We start from the raw sequence: 23394 nt of genomic DNA on the forward strand, positions 1-23394 counted from the left end.
TAGTCTATTAATTGAACCATGGTAGATGCTGCCATCTGTTCCGGGAAAGGTATTTGTTCACAGGAAAAAAAGTTGATGGGAATTCTTTGGCCAGTCCTAATAATGATTCGTCTCTTGACAAAGGAGTAAGCGAGCTCAGGTGCCAGTCTGAGCGGGATACTTGGGTTTCTGTAGGGATTAATGGATTAGTCCTTTTGGAGGCTGGAATTCAAAGGACAGAGGAGCAGTTTTCCCCTTTGCAGAACAGCGCATCCCAGGAGGCCAGCTCTCTGCCTCTCCATCAGCTTTGTGCGATCAGGCTGCCAAGCCAGGTGGTGGTCCTGCAGCTGGCTGTTCATTCAGGATGTCACAGGATGATATTGCTTGCTGCTTCTGTGGTTTTTCAGGCACAGAAATTCTATTCTGAGGTAGTTCTACAGAATAGTGATGCAGAGACGCACAAGACTGTGGAATAATGTGTAGGAAAACTTGTTTTACCAGGAAGAGCTAATATGTTAAAGTCTTCTTCTCTACACAGAACTAGAAGAGACTATCATCATTAGGTTGCTATTCTTCAGACAATACACTAAGTTCAAGTTCTACTTTTATACATGCGAATAAATAACAACCCCTAGCTGTTCTCCTTTTGCCCCAGAAAGCTTCCAAACAAGCCCCATTAAATGTGGTCTACACTAAAGAATTTTGGCGTTTATGGAACCAGTTCAAACACCTGGAGCTCGGGCTGACTAAAAAATTTCCATCAGATACGCTTTTCAGCCAGACAACCAGAGTTTCGACGAAAGGAAATATTTTCTACCAAGTGTTTGTTTCCTGTGGAAATCTAGCATTTTACTGGTAATTCAAGCATGTGAAAACTAAAGAGATGTTGTTTTTAATCTCAAACTAAAATCACTGTGCTGAAGTTAATACTTATACTAGAAACGCTAAGGTAGCGCTTCAGGACAGTCACCATTTGAGAGCTTCAGCGACGTCCTCGTCTCAGACCCTGGCATCTTGTAAAACTCCCTCCCTCCACAAAATATTTCTTGTAATGTTTTACAGCTCTTTAAAGGCAAGCTACAGCTGCCCCAGCTCTGAGTGTATCTATAACTGCTCCAAACTGCCCACTTCAGCCAGAACCGTACCAGTGCCAGGGTAAACAGAGACGTCAGGAGGTGCAGCTCTCTCCTGCTTCCTAGTTCTTGTTTTAAGGCCCTCTGTGGCACAGCCCTTCCTCTAACTCGGTATCTACCTCGGTGTCACACTATCCCACCTCTCGTCTGCTCTGCCAGCGTGATGTCTTCTTGACCATTAGTTCTGCTTTCGCCTTTCCTTACTGTGAAGACCCAGAAGAGGTAGAAGGTGGCAAAGGGTCCCCTTTCCTTCACACAGCTTTCCCTCGGTTCGTCTTTTTTGCTTGTAGGAGATGGTGAACATCCACACATCTATGGTGGGCACTGGAGCTCAGCTCTGCCAGGACACCTACGCAGTGCCCAAGCACAGCTCCGTGGCTGTGGGTGCTGGTCAGTACGTTCATGATAATCATCTTGCTGTTACTTTGCACTAGGCTATCTGTTGCATCTCATGGTCTCTCTCTTCCCTTTCCCTTCTTACTGAAAGTGTGCCATCATAGTAAATGATTAGAGTTTTTCTCAGTTTAGGTCACCTGCTGGTTTAACACTTCAGCATACTTAAAAAACATACTCAGAGTGAACTTTTCGTTAACGGGGTAGGGCTCCCTCAGAGGGTAGCGAAGAGCAGACAGAGCTGTAGCTGCAGGAAATTCCTCTGCCAGCTCACCAAACTGGTTTGCACTAGCAGCGGTCTGTGTGTCACGGGCACGCTGAATCATTACAGCGCAAATGGCTCGATGCCTTACGTACCACCGAAACGGAAAATGTTCTCTGCACCAGCTCCCACACTCGGTTCCTCCGAGAGCGGGACGGGTGATACGGGTCTTGTACAGGTACAACTACTTGTGACTGCCGAGCAGAGTCTGAAGGGTTTAACAGTGCAAAGAGGGAAATGCCAGCTTTATTGTTTTGATTACACGTGCTACTTCATTGTAGTAGTGTTGTATAAAGAGAAGAGTAAAAGAGGTATCATAGCGTGAGTGCTATGGCTCTGTTTAGACCCGGTTTACACAGTTTGAGAATCCCTGTTTTAACACAAACACAAGCACCTTCTGCTTTCATCTCCAAATAAGGGCCAGAATTTCCATTTGCCTCCAAACAGCTCATTGAAGAATTTTCCTGCCTGCCCTTTTCTGTTTATGGATAGCTAAGCTAGCCTTTCCATGGAACATGCATTGTTTTAAATCGCATCCACTTAATTACCATTTACATCAAACCCCTGTTTGTTTGGATTCACTCCCTTACTGAATCATTTCCTTGCGTTTTCAGGAAGACTCTGTCCTGGGCTTGCTCCTGTAGTCTTTTTACACCATTCTCTGCAGTCTCCAGGATACTGTTCCTTATGCTTAGTGCAAATGCAGTCCACATAATCGCCTCAAACCATACCTGTCTGGTACAGAGCAGTCACTGGTTTATGTGGTAAATAGGCTTGAACAATTTCTCTTTCTATTCCATGTTAGTCTTGACAATTTTTACCCCTTGAACCCATCAGTCTAATTTTCCTTATTGGAATTATTTTTTTCTGTCCTAAATTGCTTCCTTGCTTCAGCTGGTTTGTCAGATGTAAAGAGCAATTAGTAAAAGCTTGTGTTCTTTAGCTTCTACTCAACTATAGGCTATATTCCCACAAAATTACTGCTCCCCACAGGTCAGACATCCTTTTGGTGTCATAGTGAGGATGGCTGAGCTTCAGGGTTTACTCCAAAAAAATTAGTGCCCAATATGTACTTTCTTTTTTAAAAAGCAGGTAACTGGAAAAGTAAATAAAGAGTATTCCTTCTTTGTTGGTTGCATTACTTGTGAACATTTGCTTTCTCATAGAGGAAAGTTATTTACTGAGCTCAATCAGCAAAATCTCCCCCATGTCTTTCAGAACAACTCCTTGTATTATTGAAGGGCCACATACGAGTTGTGGTAATTTTGAATGAAAAAGCAGGAATTGTATGTTTTCACTGACACCTACCTCAAACATTTATTCATGCATTCTGTCCATCAATGTTCCGTTAAAATGAAGCGAAGGCTCTCAAAAGTAGCAATGAATTTTTCATATCTAATTTGGTTTAAGAGGTTTTCAATTAGCAGCAATCACATATACAAAACTTTGATTTTCTTTTAACTAATTCCTAAGCATAACATGCTTTTAAAATCACAGTTTCAGTGATAAATTAAGATCACACTTACAAGAGGGGAACTCACAAACCGCTCCTCGCTGCCGTGCTGGAAATCAGGTTCCCATGACTGTGTGAAAGTGCACCAGCTTTTACTTTTCTCCCTCTTGAGAACAGCATCTTTACATGTTCTGTGAGAAGAATATCAGTGGACACCCCAAAATTGAGCTTCCTCATTTGTGATGTATTTCATCTTAATGCATTTTCACACTAGCTTTTCTGAGGTTCCTGGTCCTGTCCCCTGCATGAAAGGGACATGAAATGGAGGTGTACTAGGAGTGCTTGGCTTAGAAATCCGACTAACGTTAGTCTTTATGTTTTGGGAGGAATATCAATGTTCTAGAGATGAAACAAATTCTTATCTTTGTTATTATTGATGTAGGAAGGTAAATGTGGGAATGTTCACAGGACTTTTTGAGCTTGAGGAAAGAACGTCTCTTCACCTTGCTTCTCACACTTTTAAAAATCATGTCTAAAGACAGGCTTTTTTCTTAATTACCTCCTGACCCACGGGTTAACTTTGAGTCATTAAATGGAGGGAACGAAGATGCTTTGAATGAATACAGTGGGTATTGAATGGGCTCATGCATTAGTCACGGTAATTTTCCTCTGCTGTTCTGACCCTCATTTGTACAACAGAGATGAGAAATTGTTTTTCCCTGTTTTTGACTAGAACATGAAGATACGACCCATTCCCCTAAGGTGAGAGAGTCCTGAGTAAGAGATATCAGTTCTTCATCTGCATTTCACTGGGTGGATGTCAAAAGAGAGGCTAATGCCCATGTCTTTGCACCACGGCAAATGCAGAATGGTGAATCTCTTTTTGGCAGGGGACGGAAACCTTAAAGATTTTCATAGAAGCTAGGTTGAATACACCTATCACCAACTAATTGCAGACAACATCTCAGTCTCTGGTTGTACTGTCTGGAGGTAAAACAGGTAATCGAAAATGTGTTCTCCACCACAGAAGGCCTGCAGTCGGGAATGAAAAATCGAATCCTTCGAAGAGACACAGGGACCGTCTGAATGCAGAACTGGACCACCTGGCCAGCCTCCTGCCTTTTCCACCTGACATCATATCAAAGCTGGACAAACTTTCCGTCTTGCGCCTTAGTGTCAGCTATCTCCGAGTCAAAAGTTTCTTTCAAGGTAGGTCTCTCTAAGATATCAATATTCCATTAAAATATTCCCTCTAATTTATTGCTGCTTTGTATTAAACCTGAGTAAAATTAACAAGTAGTATTATATTGATAAAGGAAAAAAAAAATCTATTATTGAACTTATTTTGTGCACAGGATGTTGTGTTGGAAATTTTGTGCATTTCCTCCTATGGCATTTGTGTGGTTTTCACCCAATAACGGGGTAACCCCCACGCTTCCTCAGCAGGCTTTAGGAAGCGGGAAAACGTGACTGTAAAATCCCTAAACCAGCAAAGAGGCTTGGGGAAGATGTAATACCTGTAGATACTTGGAACTCCCTTTTTGAAGCCGTTACCGTGCATGCTTGCAATGCCTGTTTAAATGAGATGTGAAAGTCAAGCAACTACCGTGTTACCTGTGTTTGCTGTATGCCAAGAGGAAATGGGCTTGCCTGAAAGGCCAAAAAATCACTTTCTTTCAGGGTAAGTGAGATCCAAAATTTAAAGTGTTGACTAAAGCTGTACTAGGCTATGCTTTGTTTTTGTAGCTGTCTGGCACACCGCACAATGAAAGCCAAATGTGCGTGTTCGGATGTACATAATAAGAATTCTTGCAAATTTGCAGACAGTTTTAGTTTCTTCTGTTGCTGAAGAGTTCACAAGAGCAAAATCCAGATTAGGGATTTAACAAGGAAAATTCTCTCTAGAGATGTTTAAAAAAAAAGAAAAAAATAAAAGCCTGTTTGGAGGAATGTAATTGACCAAAACTTATAGATGGACTGCAGAAATAAACAGAAGTATTTTTTTATGGACGCTATTTTTCCTTTACTACTCTTTACTACTCCTTCCTGTTACTATTCCTTATTATGTGCAGTGTACACAAGGAAGCCCTACATTTTTTTGGTTTTGACTAGAGAATAATATCCGTTGGTTGGTTTCTTGCCTTTAAAATATATTTTAGTATAAAAGACATGCCACTTTGAAGAGGCTTTGGCAGACTGTGGAGCATGTAACAAGCTGACATCAGATTACAGATGGTGGTATTACTGATAGCAGGAGCCTGCCATGTCAACTGTTGCAGCTGGTTGCCCAGCCTCCAGCATCCTGCAGTTACCAGAGTGCCTCTCTTTTCCTTTGAACACATACCTGAGTGTTACGAGCCCTTCCTCTCAGTTTTACTTTCTTTTCTCTTGGATTCACAAGCAATACGCTGTCTTCAGCTGCCTTTGCTACTCTTCTGCTGGAGTTTCCAAGATCCATTGTCTCCTTTTTTTTTTTTTTTTAAAGAGATGGGATAAAAGGAAAACAAGTAAAGCCAGACTTCATTACTCTGAAATGTTCCATGTTTCGAGAGATTTCACTTAATTTAATCCCCAAATTAGCTAATTGAACACATAGTTTGTGTTCCCTTCATTCTTATTTTTAAATGTTTACATCATGAAACTAAGGCTTCAGAAAGCATTGTTTATAGTAAAGGAAGGAAACTACATGCCATTTTAAGACAAGAGAGCAGGCTGGAGCTTCAGAAGGGTGGAGTGGAGGAGAGGTGAGCCATGGAAACAAAGCTGGGTGAGGAATGGGTGCTAATGTTTGGGTAAGAGCAGGAGCTGCAGCCTCCTTCATGGACGTCACGATCTACTTCCTTGTAGTCGTGGAGAAATAAGGCAGAATCTGATTTTTTTTATAAACAAAAACTTTGGTAGGAAGTCATCTAAAAAAGCAAACAAAAAATATCCATCCCAGTGTTTCGATCTTTGTTGTGATGAAAGAGGACAGAAGAGCAGAAATGGCATGTTTGTGGCTTTTTAAATCAAAGGATGGTACTAAGTTGGGAGCTGTTATAAACACGGTGAGGACAGAGAACAGACCAGTGGCATACAGAGAGGTTATAAAATCGGACAACAAAAATGTATCTGGAAAAAATGACCTGGCAAATCTGTACTAATTGACTCAGGGAAAATTAATCCAAAGGAACTGGTGTTCAATAGAGAAGAGAAACCTGGAAAAGAGAACATAAAAACGATAATTGAAGAGGGACAGTGGTCAGCAAATTGTTCGACGCTTGTAATACGAGATGTTGACATAAACAAGAAAGCCAAGTGTGGATTTTGGTCTGTTTGCCCAGAGGCAGCATGTCACTACACAGGAAGGTTATAATCCTTCTCTGCATGAGACCAGCATGACTCCATCTGGAACACAGCTTTCTGTTGTGGGCATCTCCTGGTCACAAGGGCATTAGTACATTTTAAAGGGTTTGGAATAAACACAGGCAAGAAGCAACTACAAAGCTGGATGGACCAAAAAAAAAAAAAAAAAGGAGTAAAATTAGCTGAAATGTGTAGAATTTATATGTTTTGGCTGTTTGTCTTCATAGGAGAGAAAGGTGAGGTGGGAAGGAATTCCTTAGGATGTTTTAGAGCGGCACAATGGAGGACCCAAGGAATGATGATGAGCAAGCTGAAATCTGGCTTGAATACCAAGCAAAGCATATCTGCAACGAGTTCTGTTCAGCTATCTGATATTCCTGAAACTGATGCAGTGGAGATTCAAATTTGTCATCTATGGTGCACAGGCATGTGCACCTTTGGTTTGAAAGACTGTTCTGTGAGTTTTAAGGAAGTTAAGCTTAAATTCCGTGTTTTTAAAAAGTGCTCGTAAGAATGCTGTTTGCTGTATTTTAAAAATCATGAATAGCGCTATTTGACACATAAGTTTATATATGACTTTGTAGATTCACCCCAAAATGGTTCAGCACTTCCCGTGACAGTTATAATTACACAGCTCCAACAGTCCCAGCAGTTTCTAGACATAATCATTCACTTACCACTAGGTGTCCTTTCAGTAGCTACTCTGCAATACTCAGTGTGTAGCACAAATGTTGCATTTATAAAGATCGATAGCCAATTACAGGGCATGGGGTGACCTCACCATATTGATTTCGGGTATGAAAAAAATTTTGCAGAGGATTAGGTATTAGGGCATAGAGAATATTCATCAGTCATTTATTCCCTCTTTGGTGACCATTATGGGTTAGTACCTTGAAGCACATGGCCAGTTCATCTTAGTTGTTTAAGCAAAGGCCTGGTTCTTTTCCAAAACTTAGATCTGGTTGTTGAGACAGATTTTTCTAGTATTCAGTTGGTGGATTCCCTCCCTCATTCCTAGAAACATTTGCCTTTGGCTTCAGAACAATTCTTCTGTCTACTTGGTTTACAGTCTTCGTATCTCTGTTATCAGTTGGCAGTGGCTCTATTAATAGCCCCACTCCCCCCAAGCTATACACGTTTAGTCATTTTGGATTTTCCTGATAAGCTCTTCAAAATGATTTGCAGCAACAACCTTCCAGTCTCACCAGATCTCTTGTATAAAGCAGCGCGGATCTGAACCAGCGCTTAGACTGAGAGACACGAACTGCTGCAGGAAGTTGTGCTGGTCGGCTGGCCCTGACAAAAATTTGCCTTGGGTGGGGCTCCAGTGGGAGCGGAGTGGTACTTAGTGGCTGTGACCACTTGAGCTTGCTGGGCCTCTGTCTTGGCCATATTCCATCTTGGTTCATTGTAGTCTGTCTTCCTTTACCACTCTTGACAATACATCCTTTAGTACCTCTTATTTCTCAGTTTTTCCACTGGCGGAAGAATGGTGGTCTTGCTCCACTTCAAACCTGGCTCCCTTTTGTTGATTGTTTGAATTGTTCCCTTCTAGTATAGGTATTAATTTTGTAGAGAAATATAAAAAGAATAGCACCTTGTTCTTTTAGCAGCCCAGATCCTTTCTAACGTAAGCTTCGCGGTACCTGTAAGGAAAATAGTTGTGGGAATTTAGATAGACCAGCACAGTTCAACTAGGGCTTAAAGCTCCTCGTCTTTCAGTTGTCAGTGTAACTAACCTTCTATCAGTAGGCCACTCAAGCTTTTCTTCAACATACCATTCATTAATGTTAATCCTCTTAGCCATAAACATTCCTAATAAATGATAAGGGATGTTGTTGAGTACAGTCTTAGACGGCCAACGTAGAGACTTCAATATGGATCGATTTTTTGATTATTCAAGAAGTGGGGGTATTTTAAATAATTCACTACATAATTTATATAAAAAAGTAATTTAATTCACTAACTTGTTATTTTTCCCATCGGACATTTTATGCATGCACAAATGTGTACTTTGTGTTCACACACACGTACGCATATGCAAACACAGAGACATGCATGCACTCACAAAACCAGTGTCGTCCCCACAAAAATCTCCCTTGAAGTATTGACTCTCTGTGTTTATTCCAGACTTCAGTGCCTTCTCTGTATTTACTTACGTCCAGACTTCATCTCATTTTGAAAGCTGAAAATCTGATAGATTTGTGGATGACTGAATAAGGAATGTAGAGAGTCACAGATTAACTCTGTGAATAAATATATTCAAAGTTTCTGTAAATTTTATATTTAAATTGCAATCCTGATCTTTCCAAAATTAGTGACAGTCAAGCATGGACAGATGTTGTTTGACCTGCCTCAGACTGAAGTTAAATATGGATTTTAATCTGAATTACAGTAGAATCTGAGAAAATTATCTGGAAATACTAGTTCATCTGCTTCCATGTAGAATTTAAGATTTTAGGAAACAGGGCTGTAATGGACTTTCCCGAGTAAAGAATCAGCTGCTCCTAAACTTAAGGCTCATTTGGCTAATGTTTTTGTAAATCTGCAACAGGAGTGATGCCACACCTTCCTTGGCAATCCCTAACATCCCAGCTGGAGCTCTCCTGCTGCAGTTTAAGCCCTTCTTCTGTAGAAGAACAATTTATTCCTTTTTCTCGTGGGACCTCGGCTTTTGCAGCCATGAAGGTGTCCCATGTTTCCTTCAGTCTTTTCTTTTTTAGACAGACCAGCCCTGCCCTGCTCCTTTCTTTGTTTTGTTTTGTTCTTCTCAGGGGCTATATTTTCTTTAATCATTCTTGTTGCTCTGCTTCTGCCTTATTTCAAGATTCATCTAGGGTATGTGTAATGCATCCTTCCATTTACAGCAAATAACTGATAACTTTTCTCAGATTATGGTTTCTTAAGTAAGCTTGGACTTCTTTCCAACAATATTCTTCAGCTCACTTATGAAAGCATTATGAGACAGTAGGAATAGCCTTTTGAATGTTCTATTCTTCCCATCTACATGTCCAGTTGTAGAAAGTAATTAATTTAGCGTTAACATGGCAACATATCCTTGACAGATCTGTTGATTTCTACTTCTTTTTTATTACCCGTAACTCTTTACAAATAAGTTGTTCGATATTTTTCTCCAGTATTTTTCTCGGGATTAGTGGTTCTACTATCCTTTGGTTTCCTCTTCACATGCTTTCTGATGATAAGCTCCATGTTTGTCCTCTCCTAGTCTTTCAAAATCTCCCCTTTCTATCACGATTTCTCAGAGACTAATAGCTAATACCTCTGAGTATGCTTCAGCTCATTCTCAGAATACGCTGCAGTGAGTCTCACCAGATGCAACTAAACTCTTCCAAGCACCTGAGGTCCTAGCCTTGTTGCTGGTGTTTAGTGGCACCAGCTCCTTCTTCCCTTAGATATCTGTCCTCTGAGACTTTTTTCTTCCAGCTCTCCAGGTGTACCCAAGTTTCCCTTCTTTAGGTCCAGTGTCTTCACGTTGCTGTGCCTTGGGTTGCTGCTGCTGGAAGAACCACCGGTTCCATGATTTCCTGGTCACTTTCAGCAAGCTTTCCTCCTTCTGACCCATTTCTCCCCTTCAATTACATCTGTTTTATACATTTATTTTTTCAGTTCTGGCAGGATAGCACACACTGTGTGGTTTCTGTCTTACTTCTGATTTAGCATTTACATTAGTGGGTCATTTCCTTTTACTCATTTATGTGTTTGGTGTGATCCAATTCCCACTGATGTTTATCTTTAATGGAAATGGGATTTATCCCTTTTAAGAAGAAAGCAACAAAGGATTCCTCCCAGCTGGCCTGATTTGTAGAATCCTCCATTACTTGCAGTCTGTTCCAGCTTTCTTCTCCTCCTACTGTGCCCATGACCAAAGATCTTCTAGCTCAATAGCGTACATGGACTTCTTACTACTTTGATTCAGATTCTTTAAGTTCATTCACTAAATTCTTTAGATTAGGCTGTCCTAAGACCAGACCATAAGGCTGTTATTTATTGTAGTATTCGACTGTTTAGTGCTGCAGTCCCCATTGCACAGCTTACAGACCTGTTTCTGATCTGGCATGCATGCCACTCCAGTGACACTGACAGGAAATTAGGAAATTAAAACTCGAGATGGGTAAGGAAGCAAAGAATAATCTTAGTTTCAGTGGATTATCTGCACCATAATGCTATTCAACACTGCTGTAGGAGTGCTGCCTACCTGAATCAAAGCTCCTGGTCTGAGGATCCCGGATTCCACTGCACTGCATGTATTGAGGTTCTCAGGCATTCCTTTTTTCCCCACTGTCTCTCCCTAAGATTTCTGTTTTCCCAGAGTTTTCTTTTCAAAAATCTCTCAGCTAAAGTTTTTTTCTGGATTGACAAGTTCTGCTCCTTTGGTATAAATATGTTGTTTAGATTTTACTTTACGTAAGCAAGGAAAATTTTTTCACAACAAGATTTAACTGATTTTGAAACTAAACCCAGACGTTTGAGTTTATTGTTACAATTATGGCCTATACTGGATACGTGTCCATGGGAAAATGTCTTCTTTCATTTCTTAGCTGGTTCCAGTAGCCTGAAGCTTTCTCTTAAATTTAAAACCACAGTCTTAGTGAATCACAGAATCACAGAAGGGTTGAAGTTGGAAGGGGCCTCTGGAGGTCATCTGGGCCAAACCCCCTGCTCAAGCAGGGCCACCGAGAGCCACTTGCCCAGGACTATGTCCGGATGGCTTCTGAATATCTCCCAAGGATGGAGACTCCACAGCCTCCCTGGGCGACCTGTGCCAGTGCTCGGTCACCCTCACCATAAAAAAGTGTTTCCTGATGTTCAGAGGGAACTCCCTGTGCTTCAGGTTGTGCCCATTGCCTCTGGTCCTGTCACTGGGCACCACTGAGAACAGAGGGGCTGTTCTTTGCACCCTCCCTTCAGGTATTTATACATGCTGATGAGATCCTCCCTGAGATTCCTCTTCTGGAGGCTGAACATGCCCAACTGTCTCAGACTTTCCTCATGGGAGAGATGCTCCAGTGCCTTCATCATCTTTGTGTCCTTTCATTGGAGTCTCTCCAGGTCCTTTGTACCGGATATGTTTAGAACAGGTAGAGGAAAAGTAAAATAATAAAACATTTGAAATACAAATAAAGATTATAAGAGAGGCTACACTGAGAACAGAATAAAATGCCTAAATCAACAATCGTGGAATTATACCCCCTTGACTCCATCTCTTCACTCCCACCAATCTTATCTTGGTATGATTTATATATTGACTTCCATGATGGAAATAATGAGAGGCTTTCAGATTATTCTCAGTCTTCTAGTTTTTGATGAAACCCGTACTTTGAGTTACAAATGTAGGATTTCAGCTGTGGTTCTCTGCTTAGCTAGCGTTGAAGCCAATACCTTGAGTCAAGAAGCCTCCAATATATTTGAATATTTTAACAATTACAAGTTTGTTTTTTAAAGACATTTCTAAGTGATTTAGAGCACCCCCATTCCTGTCCCTTGAAACTGAGTGCCTGGATGGTTTTTCTTGAAAGAGAAATAAGGACTTTTCTTTTTTGAACACATACTAAATGCCTTTAGGATATCTATTGCTGTAGCCCACAGTCACACCTTATTATATTGTCTATAAGCATTTAGGTTGTTTAGGTTTCTTATTATAGTCTTATATTCAATAGCTTAAACTGAGAAGGAAGCTTCATGGTGAGGGTGGGTAACCGGTAAGGTTATTCCTGTGGCTGTATTGAACCATGATATTCAAATTATCACAGCATTCAGACTGTTTCAGCCAAACAGGGACTGTTCAGGAAAGAAATATTTTCCACTCTCTACTGCTCTATAATTTTACCGACTTCATAACAATATAGCTATTGAAAAAAGGAAAAAGTCTTCTGCTGTGTAAATGGTACGTAAGTAAATCTGTGAAGAAAGACCTACTGCCTGCAAGTGTTATCTAATCAAGTGCTAAACTACTACATCAGTGAAATTTTAGTAGCAGTGTCAAGATTTTAAGCAGGCTGGCTGCATATATTCATTCCTGAGATCCGTCAGGACTCACTTCTGGAGAAGCAGCTGCACATTGACTCTTCCTCACATTACCTATTTTCAAACAGAGGACTATTTTGACTAGATTTTTCGACATTTTTAATTGCCAGAGAGACCATTTTATCGTGACCTATTGCTTATACCAATGCTTCACTTTTTTCTTTTCCCCTTGTTTCCTGGGGACACTATTCATTCCGTGTAACAAATACCTGAGGCTGTTTTGTGCTACGCGTCCTCTTGGATAACCTGGAGATCTCTCTGACCCTTGGGAGACCTTTGATGACACTCGGAGGAGGACTGTATCTCCTCTTTGTGCCTTCTTGTAGAAGGATGGGCCTCCTTGTGCTAGCTAGCTTTCTCTTTAGCTTCCTGCAAACGTGATGGGTTTTGCAGGAGGAGAGTGGATTTACAAGCAGGATTTACTTCAGAATAAGCCTATATTCAGGAACAACAATAGACTCTTAAGTTGCTTGAATTCCTGACACCTTTGAAGATCAAACGAACCTGTTAGTGCAACACTATGTTAAGTGTCACATCCTGAGACTGGCTCTAAATTCCATACCTATGTTTTTGAGTAATGGCAAATAAAGGATCTTAGTTATAAATAAGTGTCAGATCTTTTCTGGTGCTCCTTCGGTACTTGTGTCAGGTGCTGTGGGTTGTTTATATTGTCAGACCTCACAAGCTCAGAGCTGTTAGGCTGAGTCAGTCGTCTGCGCAAAGTGTACTTCCTAAGGGCTGGGCTCTATAGACTTTGTGCTGTCTTTGGGAAATGCACCATCATTATGAATCTTCCTGCAGAACTTCCTCTTGCGATTCTGGATCTATGTCTTATACCACTTTTCTATTGCTGGATGCCATTCAAGTGAACATCCCTGGAGGCCTCAGTGTTTCTCCCGATATTAGCAGGATTCATTGGAAAACCGGGGAGCTGGAAATGGCTGTCAATTCCCCAAGCGACGTGAGGGGAATCTTTGACTGCTGGATTTCTCCTGAGGGCATTTGGCACTGGAAGAGTTGCACTGTTTCTAGCGATGGTAGAAGTACACTCAGAACCAGACAGTATGGTCACAGACACACACAACGGCTGGTTTTATAGGTGTTCCCACAAACCACAGCTGCTATATTGGTCCAATGCTAGTGGAAGTCCCCAAAATACTTTGAGCTGTTAAGTGTGGGTCTTCATCTTTCCCCAGCTTGCTTAGTAATTTTTAACCATTCTGATTTGGCAGGCTTTTATGATCGGTTGCATTTGGTTAGCTCACACTATGCATCTCACGTAGCCTCGATGTCAATAAACGTGGCAAGGCAAAAACTGGGCCCGTCTAATCCAGTAGACTGATATATGCGCTGTCTTTTGTATTCAGTGATGTTCATCTTGCTTGTGCACTGTGCTTGCTCAGTCCTTCCTCTGCAGCTAAGAGCCTCCTTGGCCCAGCCTGGTACCAGCTGTTGAAATACCTTTATAGTCCCCCATGGATTAAATTCTGTTATCCTACGCTATAATGAATGGACTTTCATTGACCTCATTTTCTGGACTTAAGTTGTGTTTGTACGTTGGAGACTGAGAAAGAGCTTAGTATAAGTTTAATTCCACTGTAACCCAAGTTTTCCTTGGACATGGAAACTAGATTTCATCATAGGAAAGAGGGCATTTTTACTGCAGAGGTTTCCAGCAGTTGCAGCGACTGTAGGAGGTACTAGCAATAACTTTGTCCTAATCACTGCTGCCGTGGATGGGAGGTAGGGAAGCATTCCCTCAGGCATGAACTTTGTCTTGGTTTACACTTGTTCTCAGCTTCATGAGTGATTACCATCTCTGAGAGGAAACGTGTTTCTTTACTGTCAAGAAAATGATTTACTTTGTTTCTTATTTTAAACACAGATATGTTTTAAAGGAAAGACAATACCTCTTATCCAACAGAACAAGGAATTTGGCTTGGCATAATATAATTGCATAGGGCTTTGAAGACAAATGGGACAAACAGTTTTAGGCTAGAGAACAGTGTGGGAGACTGTCCTCCTAGTTTCCCTTCTCTGCTACTGCCTCACTTTTAAATTACAGCACATGGTGAAGCTCTCTGCAGAGAGCTCTGAAACCACGCAGATGTTAAGAGTGGGTCCTGTAGCAAGAAGCAGAGCGGCTATGTCACTTTGGGGATAAGCCCACATGAATAAGCCCTTCTGAGAGGCACAGCTTACTAGAGTATGTGCCTTGCCATCCCAATACAACCACACTTCTTTTCAAGCTCCTCTTATCTCCAGGTAGCAGCATAAGACACTGTGTGCCCATACCAATACCCTTAGAGCTAGCTCAAATGTCTCTGTGCTATGCTCCATCATGTCCAGTGCAGACATACCTCTCTGGTACTTGTGAGATCAGGTAAAACTCCATTATTTTGTGTCTGTTCAATTATGTTGGGCAAAGCAGACCTCAGGATGACACTTGTTGTCCGTGGAGGTGGAAAGCTGCAAGCGTAGGCTCAGATCAAGCCAGAACGTATTTCAGTGCAAAATGGTCCCTCCTGCTTTAGTGTTCCTTGTCATTTATCACATCACCAGGCAAAACCCAGCAAGCTATCCTAAGACCATTTGCCAGACAGCGGTATGGATGGAGATGGGTGCGAACCATGTGACAGTGTTGTCATAGCTCCTTTGAAGACACTCCTCCAGAGCAGTCTAAATATAGTCAGGAATTATTTCTGATGAGACTTTTGGGAAGGCAAACCCATTAATATCTTGAATTAAGAGCCTGACATTGAGTTGCAAATCTAAACCACTGCTTCCTTTCTAAGACTTTAAAAAAATAATTTGCATTACAAGACTACCATTTAGCTTTTGGACTTTGTAGTACTTTTATAGAGTCAGTTCATGAAGTTCTGAAATGCTGTCTCATATGCCCCACTAGCAGTGCATGGTGGTTGCTGGGACCTGAGAAGTTCATGAGATGCAGTCTGAAGACTAAACCTGGGGGCAGGGGAAACGTGGAGGTTGCAAAGATGTGTCAAGACTAGACAAAATGGTATTATTTTAAATTGTACTTAATTGTACTCCAGCACTTTTTCCTATTATGATTTTCAGCTGCAGTTCACACCTAATATAGATCAAGTCACGTGTAAATACAGGTTTACTGGTTGTAGTCAAGCTGGGTTGGTGCTGGAGCGGAGAGGATAAAGATTAATAGGCAAATCCTTAACTGGCTTCCATCATCTACTTACTAGATTTTCATATAAATGCTGTGTTGCTTCTATCTATTAACCACTCACAGATGTGTTTTATTATCTCCTTTCAAGAATCGTATTTTTAAAAATGCCTGTCTTGTTCTGCTCGCCAAAGTCCTGCTAATTGTCAGGCTGCTGAAGCTCTGAGACCATCGCCTGTCACGTGCATCAGTATTGTCTCACTGGGGTTTTGTATTGCTCCCTCTGCGTCGCCTGCATGTGTCTGTTGTTTCCTGTCTTACACCAGGTGTGTGCGTGCTTTGTCAGCGAGCGACCAGTTTTTTATTCTGTGGTGCCAACTGTGTTTCCATTTCTAATAGCCCTAAAGATCCACTGGAATGACTTGGTCCAGGGACAAGGGGATACCAAGCCATGGAACAGGGCAAGGCTAAGCGGCCTGAGGGTTTTCTGTAATTAATTCTGTCTTTTCAAGATTTTACTTAGGCTCTGATAAATTTAATTTAAATTTTTTTACTGATAGCATTGTATTGACTTTTTTGGATTTACTTTGGGTGTGTGTGGTTTTTTGGGTTTTTTTTTTGTTTGTTTTTTTCTGCATACTGTGCTTGGAGTTTTAAATGCATTTACAATGAACAAATGAAATCTAAATTAAATGCTAGCAATAAACAAAACACCTCACGGGACTTCAGGTGGGCAGCCCTGGTTAACCTAGTTACTGTTTCAGCAAATGTGGGCCAATGACTGGAAACTCTTATTTTATATCATGCAACACTCGATGGTGACATCTTCTCTGAGTAGCAGTCTGAGGCATCTGCTCAGTGTTGACATGGAAGAAAGGACATTACCACATGATCTGCAGACACCATTTCTCAGGATTTTTTTAATTGTTTTTCCACGTTCCTCACAGTCTTGGAGAAGATTAGAGTCTTTTCAGTCCCTGCCTTTCGGTCTTCCTTGTTGTATGATTCCCAAAACAGTTGGGGATATCTTTGTCTGAATGCTGCCCATGGACAAGAGTGGTGCTTCCTTTCTTTCCTCCTAAACCCCTGTCCATTTGATTGCCAGCATCACTGCTATTCCACCATCCACTGTCAGGGTGCCACAAGGGCTGGCTGCTCCGTAAGGGATGGAGGGTCCCCATGGTGTCCATCAGGGCCTCCCAACCAGGCTCCATCCCACCACCACAGCCAGGAGCAGGGCAGCTGCGGGGCACCAGGGACCGCCCCAACCCTGGACATCAGGCATCTCCCCGGGGACGGGCCAAGGCCACACTGCACTCTCTCTCCATCTTGCCTCTATATCCTGGAGACATCTTGTCCCCCTCCACCATTTCTGGACTGTAACTTCCTTTCTGAACACGACGCAAAGACTGGTGTCTGAATCCTGGATCCTTCTCCTTATCCAGCCTCTGCATCACAGGCCTTCCTGACATCACTGGCATTTGTGCTCCACAGAAATCATAGCTAATGATTTCTCTTTCTTGCCCATTTGTCTGAATGAGCAACTTGCTCTGCCACCTCTCCAGGCATCTCTATGCCAGGGTTTTTCCCATTAAGGCCATGTGACTGTAATAATCCTTGCCTATCAAGTCTTTATTCTTACCAATCCTCTCTCCTGTTTCCGTATGTTTGACTCTTTCTCTTACAGCCATCGTTCATTTTCTTCATATTGCCCTTTATGGGTGAAATGCCCTTCCTGAAATCATGCCTGGGTCACCCACCTATTCCTCCTGCACAAAAATCTTAGTTATAAGCAGAGCTACAGGTGGCTGGGAGGTTTATAGATGTAGGAAAGCAAATAAATAAATTGATGATTTAGTCAAACCCAAAAGTTTATGTTTTATCACATGATTATATGGCTGAATCTGTGCAAGACACCTGCCCTTCTAAGCTGTGACTAGGTATTATTTAGATGCTTGGAAATCATAAAACATGAGATGGGAGATGGTTTCTGCAAAGCTTACCTCATTTTGCTGTATGATTAGTCCTACAGTTTGGCTCAATGGATTACTCTAAAGGACTTGGGTTTATGTAATTAACTTTCGTCTAGTGTCTTTTTATGTTACTGGAAAGAAAATCCCAAGTGACTAACACAGATGCTTTTCTTCTCTGTCTAACATAGCAGTAAATATTAGTCAGCGCTCTGAACATTCCCCACCATGAACTGAAATAATTATTTTAGATGAGACACAGCAGATTTGCCTTTATAAATCCAGTTTTAATTTGATTATAATTTTTGGTGCAATTATGTAGATAATGCAACTGACAAATTTTCTAAAATCTTGACATCTATATGAGTAGCAGTGGAAGCAGAATGCATGTCAGTAAACTCAATTAAATGCTTACTGAGAGAAGTGTCAAACAGACTTTAAAAATTCCTTCAAAGAAGGTTGTAATTTCCTTTGTGAGAGTTTGATGCTACATAACAGTCTTGCCAAACTTATACCACATGAATTTACTGTGTCCCGAAAATTCCACTGAAATCCCTTCAATGCGTTCCCCTTTTTACATCTGCATGGAATATATCAAGTTGAAGGTATATATAGGAAGTAAATCTCTGCCTGTAGTTTTTTGTTATAATAAACAAAGTGTCTGAACCTGCAACATGAATTGGCTACTTACATATTGGAAACAGCTGAAAGAAGTTGAGAGAAGAGGAAAAGAATCAAAGATCAGCTCTAAATCAAAACCCAACATATTTAAAGTTTTCTTTTTCTAGTCCATTAACAACTTCATAATCACTTAACTAATTGTATAGTCGCAAAACTTGTGTGTCACCTTATATTAATCTTATATATTCCCCTGAGTGTTTCAACATCTGCAGAGAAAATGCTATCTTCCATGTGTTAGTATTATGTTGTGTATCAGTGTCACTGAAAACTTGTCACAAAACCTCTATATTTTGTTCCAAAGAATTTATTAAAATGTTATTGTGCCATCAAATGACTCCATAAACCTCGTATGGGAAAACGGCCCCATAAATAATAATTTGTGAAAACATTTCTTGAGAGGAGAAATAATCTAACCTAAGTAATACATTTTGAACTGATGAAGGTAAGAATTTATCTGGAAAAGATTTGAATATGTTATTATGAGGGCTAAGACAGTAACTGGTGAAAAACGGAAATGCACTTCTTCTTTCCATACTTTTTAATGTCTTAATCTACATCGCTGCATATAGAAAAAGGCTGTACATCTCAAAACAAGTAATATTTGTGTGAGGAAATTAGAGTTGTTTAAAATTACAGGAGTGACTTTAATAGTTATTAAAGGCTCAGTCCTGCAAGGTGCAGAGTGCTCTCAAATTGCTAGGTGTTCAACAGGGAATTGATTGTTTTCAACACTTCTTCAGAACCATCAGAACTGTATAATAATGAAACCCTAGCGATATAGCTCTATATACCTGTTTAAGGGAAGAGTTCTTTCTTGCAAGCCAAGCATATACTTGATGACATGTCAGAGAGTTTGAAGGTGCTGCACATTGCAATATTCAGCCTTCATTCTTATTAATGCTAGCAAGCGCTTTAAAAATGTTTAATAAATTCGGTAGTAAATGCCATATTATTTAGGGGCAGTGATCCACCCTACATTTGTTGCTGCCGACTTATGGCTAGGAAAGCAGAGATAATGTCAGTTTGAAGGTCTGCTTCGTGATCACACCTTGCAAGTATCATGATGGTAATTGCTAATGTCTTTATCAGTGTGGTTGAGACAGTCACTGCTAGCAGAATGAGGTGGGAGGAGAGTTTCTGGACAGAGGATGTGCCCCTTGTAGCAACACTGCTACAGTTCCAAGAGGTCATTTGGAAAAGAGGAGTTTTTATATTGTTTCTTGTCTTTATCAAGTCAAGTCAAGTCACAATCTCCAGGCAGGGGTCAGAGTGCTTACTTTAGATACTCTAGCTCCAGCAGGTATTCCATCTTCTGAATCTCTGAAGACAATGTTCAACTAGTGTAGTTTTAGTTCAGGAAATAAAGTGGAAAAGTTTCTCCGGCTAGAGAAAAGCTGCAATGGCAAACTACAATTTTGTGACTCTCCACCACTCTCTTGCCAAATGGTACATACAGCAGCATGTGAAAAACGTCTTGGGGAAGACTTTTGAGCTGTATATTCATGTGCCCTGAAATGCTGGTAGTGGAGACTTGGAAACATAAGAGAAAGTTTCCAAGGGTGAAGAGGACAGTGAGAAACCTCATCTCCTTCCCACTGAGGCAATCTGCCAGGAAAGACCTACTGTAGGCAAAATTAGGGCAAAAAGCTTCTTCTCAGAAAACAGCAGGTTTGGTTGGGAAGGAAACATAAAGAGAACTGGTCAAATCCTTAATTCCGTATGATGTTTTGCTTAACTTTGGCAGTAGTGTAGTAATACAAGTCAGGCCTTCAAAATCTGGCCCAGTGTTTTGAAAACTGCATTGCCTGAAATTAAAAGTATTTTTAGGAATGAAGGCAAAAATGCCACTGAAAAGGTTGAAGCCTGGGAGGGGTGAGGTCACCCCTCCACCACCCCAGTAATTTGGCTGGAGAGTGTTTTGTGCTAGGTAAATTGGGGACCAGCTAGCCATATTGCAGCCAGAATTTGCAAGCTGCTGGAGGGAAAGAACACTGGAAAGTGAACTCAGATCTACACAGAGATAACGGGATACCTGTGAACAATTTGGGGGATTTTATCAGTGTACTTTCATGTCAAGCTTTTAGTTAAATCTGCCAATTTTATTTTATCGGTATGCGCTTTTGCTGTTTACTTTGGTGACTTTGCTTTCCTGTTTCAGTGTCAGTAATTTATTAATCTGTTTTCTTCCAAAATCTTTGAGAAATATTTTCCACCTCTTTTTCTCTAGTGTCCTTTCTAAAGACAACACACCTCACCTCTTTTTAAATGCTTTTCTTTTTTGCATCTTCTTCATCTTCTTGTTTTCTCCATATAGGTTTTTTCCCCCCTTTTCCCATCTTTGCCACAACATTCTCTCTTTTCCCTGAATTCTTGCTTCGCCCCTAAGAGCTTTTTCTTCTGCCCTCTGCCATTCCCGAACTGGATCTCTATCTCTTCTCTCTACTGACTGACTTTGGTGGGAAAGCGATGCTTTCTTTTTTTTTTTTTGCTAGTAAGACATTGTTCTCGTCTCCTGTTGGGTGAAAGAAGGACCAGACAAACCTCTTTTCCATTCTCCTCCATGAGGGCCTTTTGCCCTATGTGGTCTGGGTGTGGTGAGCTCAGATAGCCTGCTGATGCTTTCATTGCATGGGCCACAGGGATGGGATGTACCTTTCATTCCCTCCCCTACACAGAGCCCTACCACAGCGTCAAGATGATGAAAATCGCTGCAGCAGAGGGATAAAGCCTTAGGGCGGGAGGGGGGAATAAATAAGGAATTGTTGTCAACCCTCCCTACTGCATTAGGCTGCCAGATGATTGCTTATTCCTTGCTCCCACCCACACGCTTCATGCCACCACCAACATTCTCGGTCCTTTGTGGCTGATGTTGTGGGCTAGTCAGCTGATGAGTCAGCTCTGCTAACCAGTGCTTTTCCAGCTCCCCGTGGCAGGGGTAGCTTTGGCGTAAGAGTTGCAGCCAGGATTATCTGCATGGAAGTGGTGGAGGGGGCTGGGGGGGGGCGGCACTTGGGCACATAGTTAGAAGTCTACCATTCTGCATCTAAAGAGCAGGTTTCCAGGGGTGTGCGATTCAGCTCGTCACGTTCCCTTTGCATTCGCTCCGATGCAGGGAGTTTTGAAACGACACCCTGTATGCCATCTGTTAGTACGGGAGCGTGGGGTTAATGGGAAATTCAAACTTTGAATAGGTCAGGAAATTCAAAGTTTTGTTCTCACAGCAATTAACTACATGTTGGTCTCAGATGGTATTTTAGCTCGTCGGGTTAACGTACAAAACGAATCTTGCGCCACAGCTGAGTTCCCGCACCACAGCTGAACTTGGCACGGGGACCGAGTGGGAGGAGAGACGATCAGAGCTTCAAAATACCTTTGTGCCTCCTCGATGCCGGGCAGGCCTGGGCCTCTTTAGTGCTTCCCAGGGGTCAGAACACCCTCCGGGACTGGCGCATCCAGCGTCTCACAGCTCATGTCAACTGGGGAACATCTGGGCAGTGGAAAATACATCAGGCATAAGAATGTTCCAGCTGTCCCGTTCCCAGCCTGCCCCATCCTGCCTTGACGCCATCGCCTCCCGGCTGCATTGCCTTGGCCGGGGCACTACAGTTAGGCACTCCAGCTCCTTTTCTCATCCTGCACGTCAGGCAGAGGCTGTGCCATGCTAGGAGAGGTTGTATGGACCACCACGTGTGAGAGGCTCGGTCACAACAACTTGCTTTATACTGATTCCTGCAGCTTCACTATTTGCTGTCCTCTTTGACAGAGCCTGGTATCCTTCAGCAGTCCTGGCCAAGCTAGAACTTCATTTATGTTGCAGTAGCAGAACACTTTTTTCCACCACTTCCAGACAAAAACTGGCTGGAAAGCACTGGGCCATGGTAGAAAGGCAGCTGAGCATCAAGTATGTACAGTATGTTGGGGCAGCAGGAGGAGGGTGAGGGTAGAAGCTTTTTTTGAGCATGCTTGCTGATTTTTTTGTAACAGCTGAGTTAGTCGAAATCCTTAAAGCTTCGTTGTAATTACTGCAATTTCTCACAGTACTTAAACCTATTTCTAATGAAAGAATATCTCTTAGTAGCTATTTAAAGTCAATTTATTTATTAAATAACAATTTATGTTACACTAATCTGAAATCGTTTGATTTTGGATTATTAGTTGGAGTATAAGTGAGCTGGATTACATTTCTCAAGATAATTTTCAAATTAAATAAACTTCACAAAGGACTAGAAAAATAATGTAAAGGCAGATTATCCAAATTACTGTCTGTATGTTCTCTTATACATACAGGTGGTGTACAGATCGTTGACTGTCAGGTGCAAGTTTTTAGAGCTGGGGCGGGAACGAGGAAAGCTTGCAGTGACTATTTGGAAACTGGCATATCAGAGGACATTGTTTATCCTGATTTCACTATACTAAATTATTGACCAATTCTTTCTCTAGAATTGCAGGTCCAATGGCACTTAGGCACGTGTGTTAGACACCCTCTTGCATCTCCTTAGAAAATGCAGCAATTGACCACATTGTCTGAGTAGAAGAGGTCACCTTCTTGAAAAAAGATTGCAAATATTTTATTTTCACATAATAAGGAATATAAAAAGCAATCTCAGAAAGACAAGACTTTTTAGGTGCCAGCTCTGTGGCCAGACTGCCGTGCAGAACAGAGCTCAGCAGCAAGTATTCTAACAGCTGTTTACCCTGAAATACCCATATGTAAACTCATTCCTGCTGTTACCAATGATTTTTTTTTTTTTTTTTTTGCCAGCTGCCTCCAAAAGAGCAGTATAATTTGTTTGCAAAGGTAAAGTAGCACAACAGTATTCTCATGTATCTCTTTCCTTAACTAGTAAGGAAAAATTGCCGTGTTAATTAAAAACTTGCATTAGTATCCAATGCTCTTTCACTTTAGATTAACTTCTTGCGATTTAGCCAAATTTCATAAAGAGGGAAAAGTCACATCTCTTTGTTTAGGCAGGAGTTGACCTTGTATATTT

General features: G+C 41.4%; 1 protein-coding gene across 1 annotated transcript in view; it reads left to right on the plus strand.

Annotated features, from left to right (window-relative positions):
* AHRR (aryl hydrocarbon receptor repressor) overlaps nucleotides 1-23394 on the plus strand; it is a 66038-nt gene that overhangs the window by 2130 nt on the left and 40514 nt on the right. Inside the window, exon 2 of the mRNA XM_086469456.1 lies at nucleotides 4248-4429. Within this exon, the coding sequence (XP_086325582.1) occupies nucleotides 4248-4429 (182 nt within the window). The remainder of the gene's footprint in view (nucleotides 1-4247; nucleotides 4430-23394) is intronic.

This window comes from Leptosomus discolor, chromosome 8 (assembly GCF_034619465.1).
Source record: "Leptosomus discolor isolate bLepDis1 chromosome 8, bLepDis1.hap2, whole genome shotgun sequence".
NCBI classification, from domain to species: domain Eukaryota; kingdom Metazoa; phylum Chordata; class Aves; order Leptosomiformes; family Leptosomidae; genus Leptosomus; species Leptosomus discolor.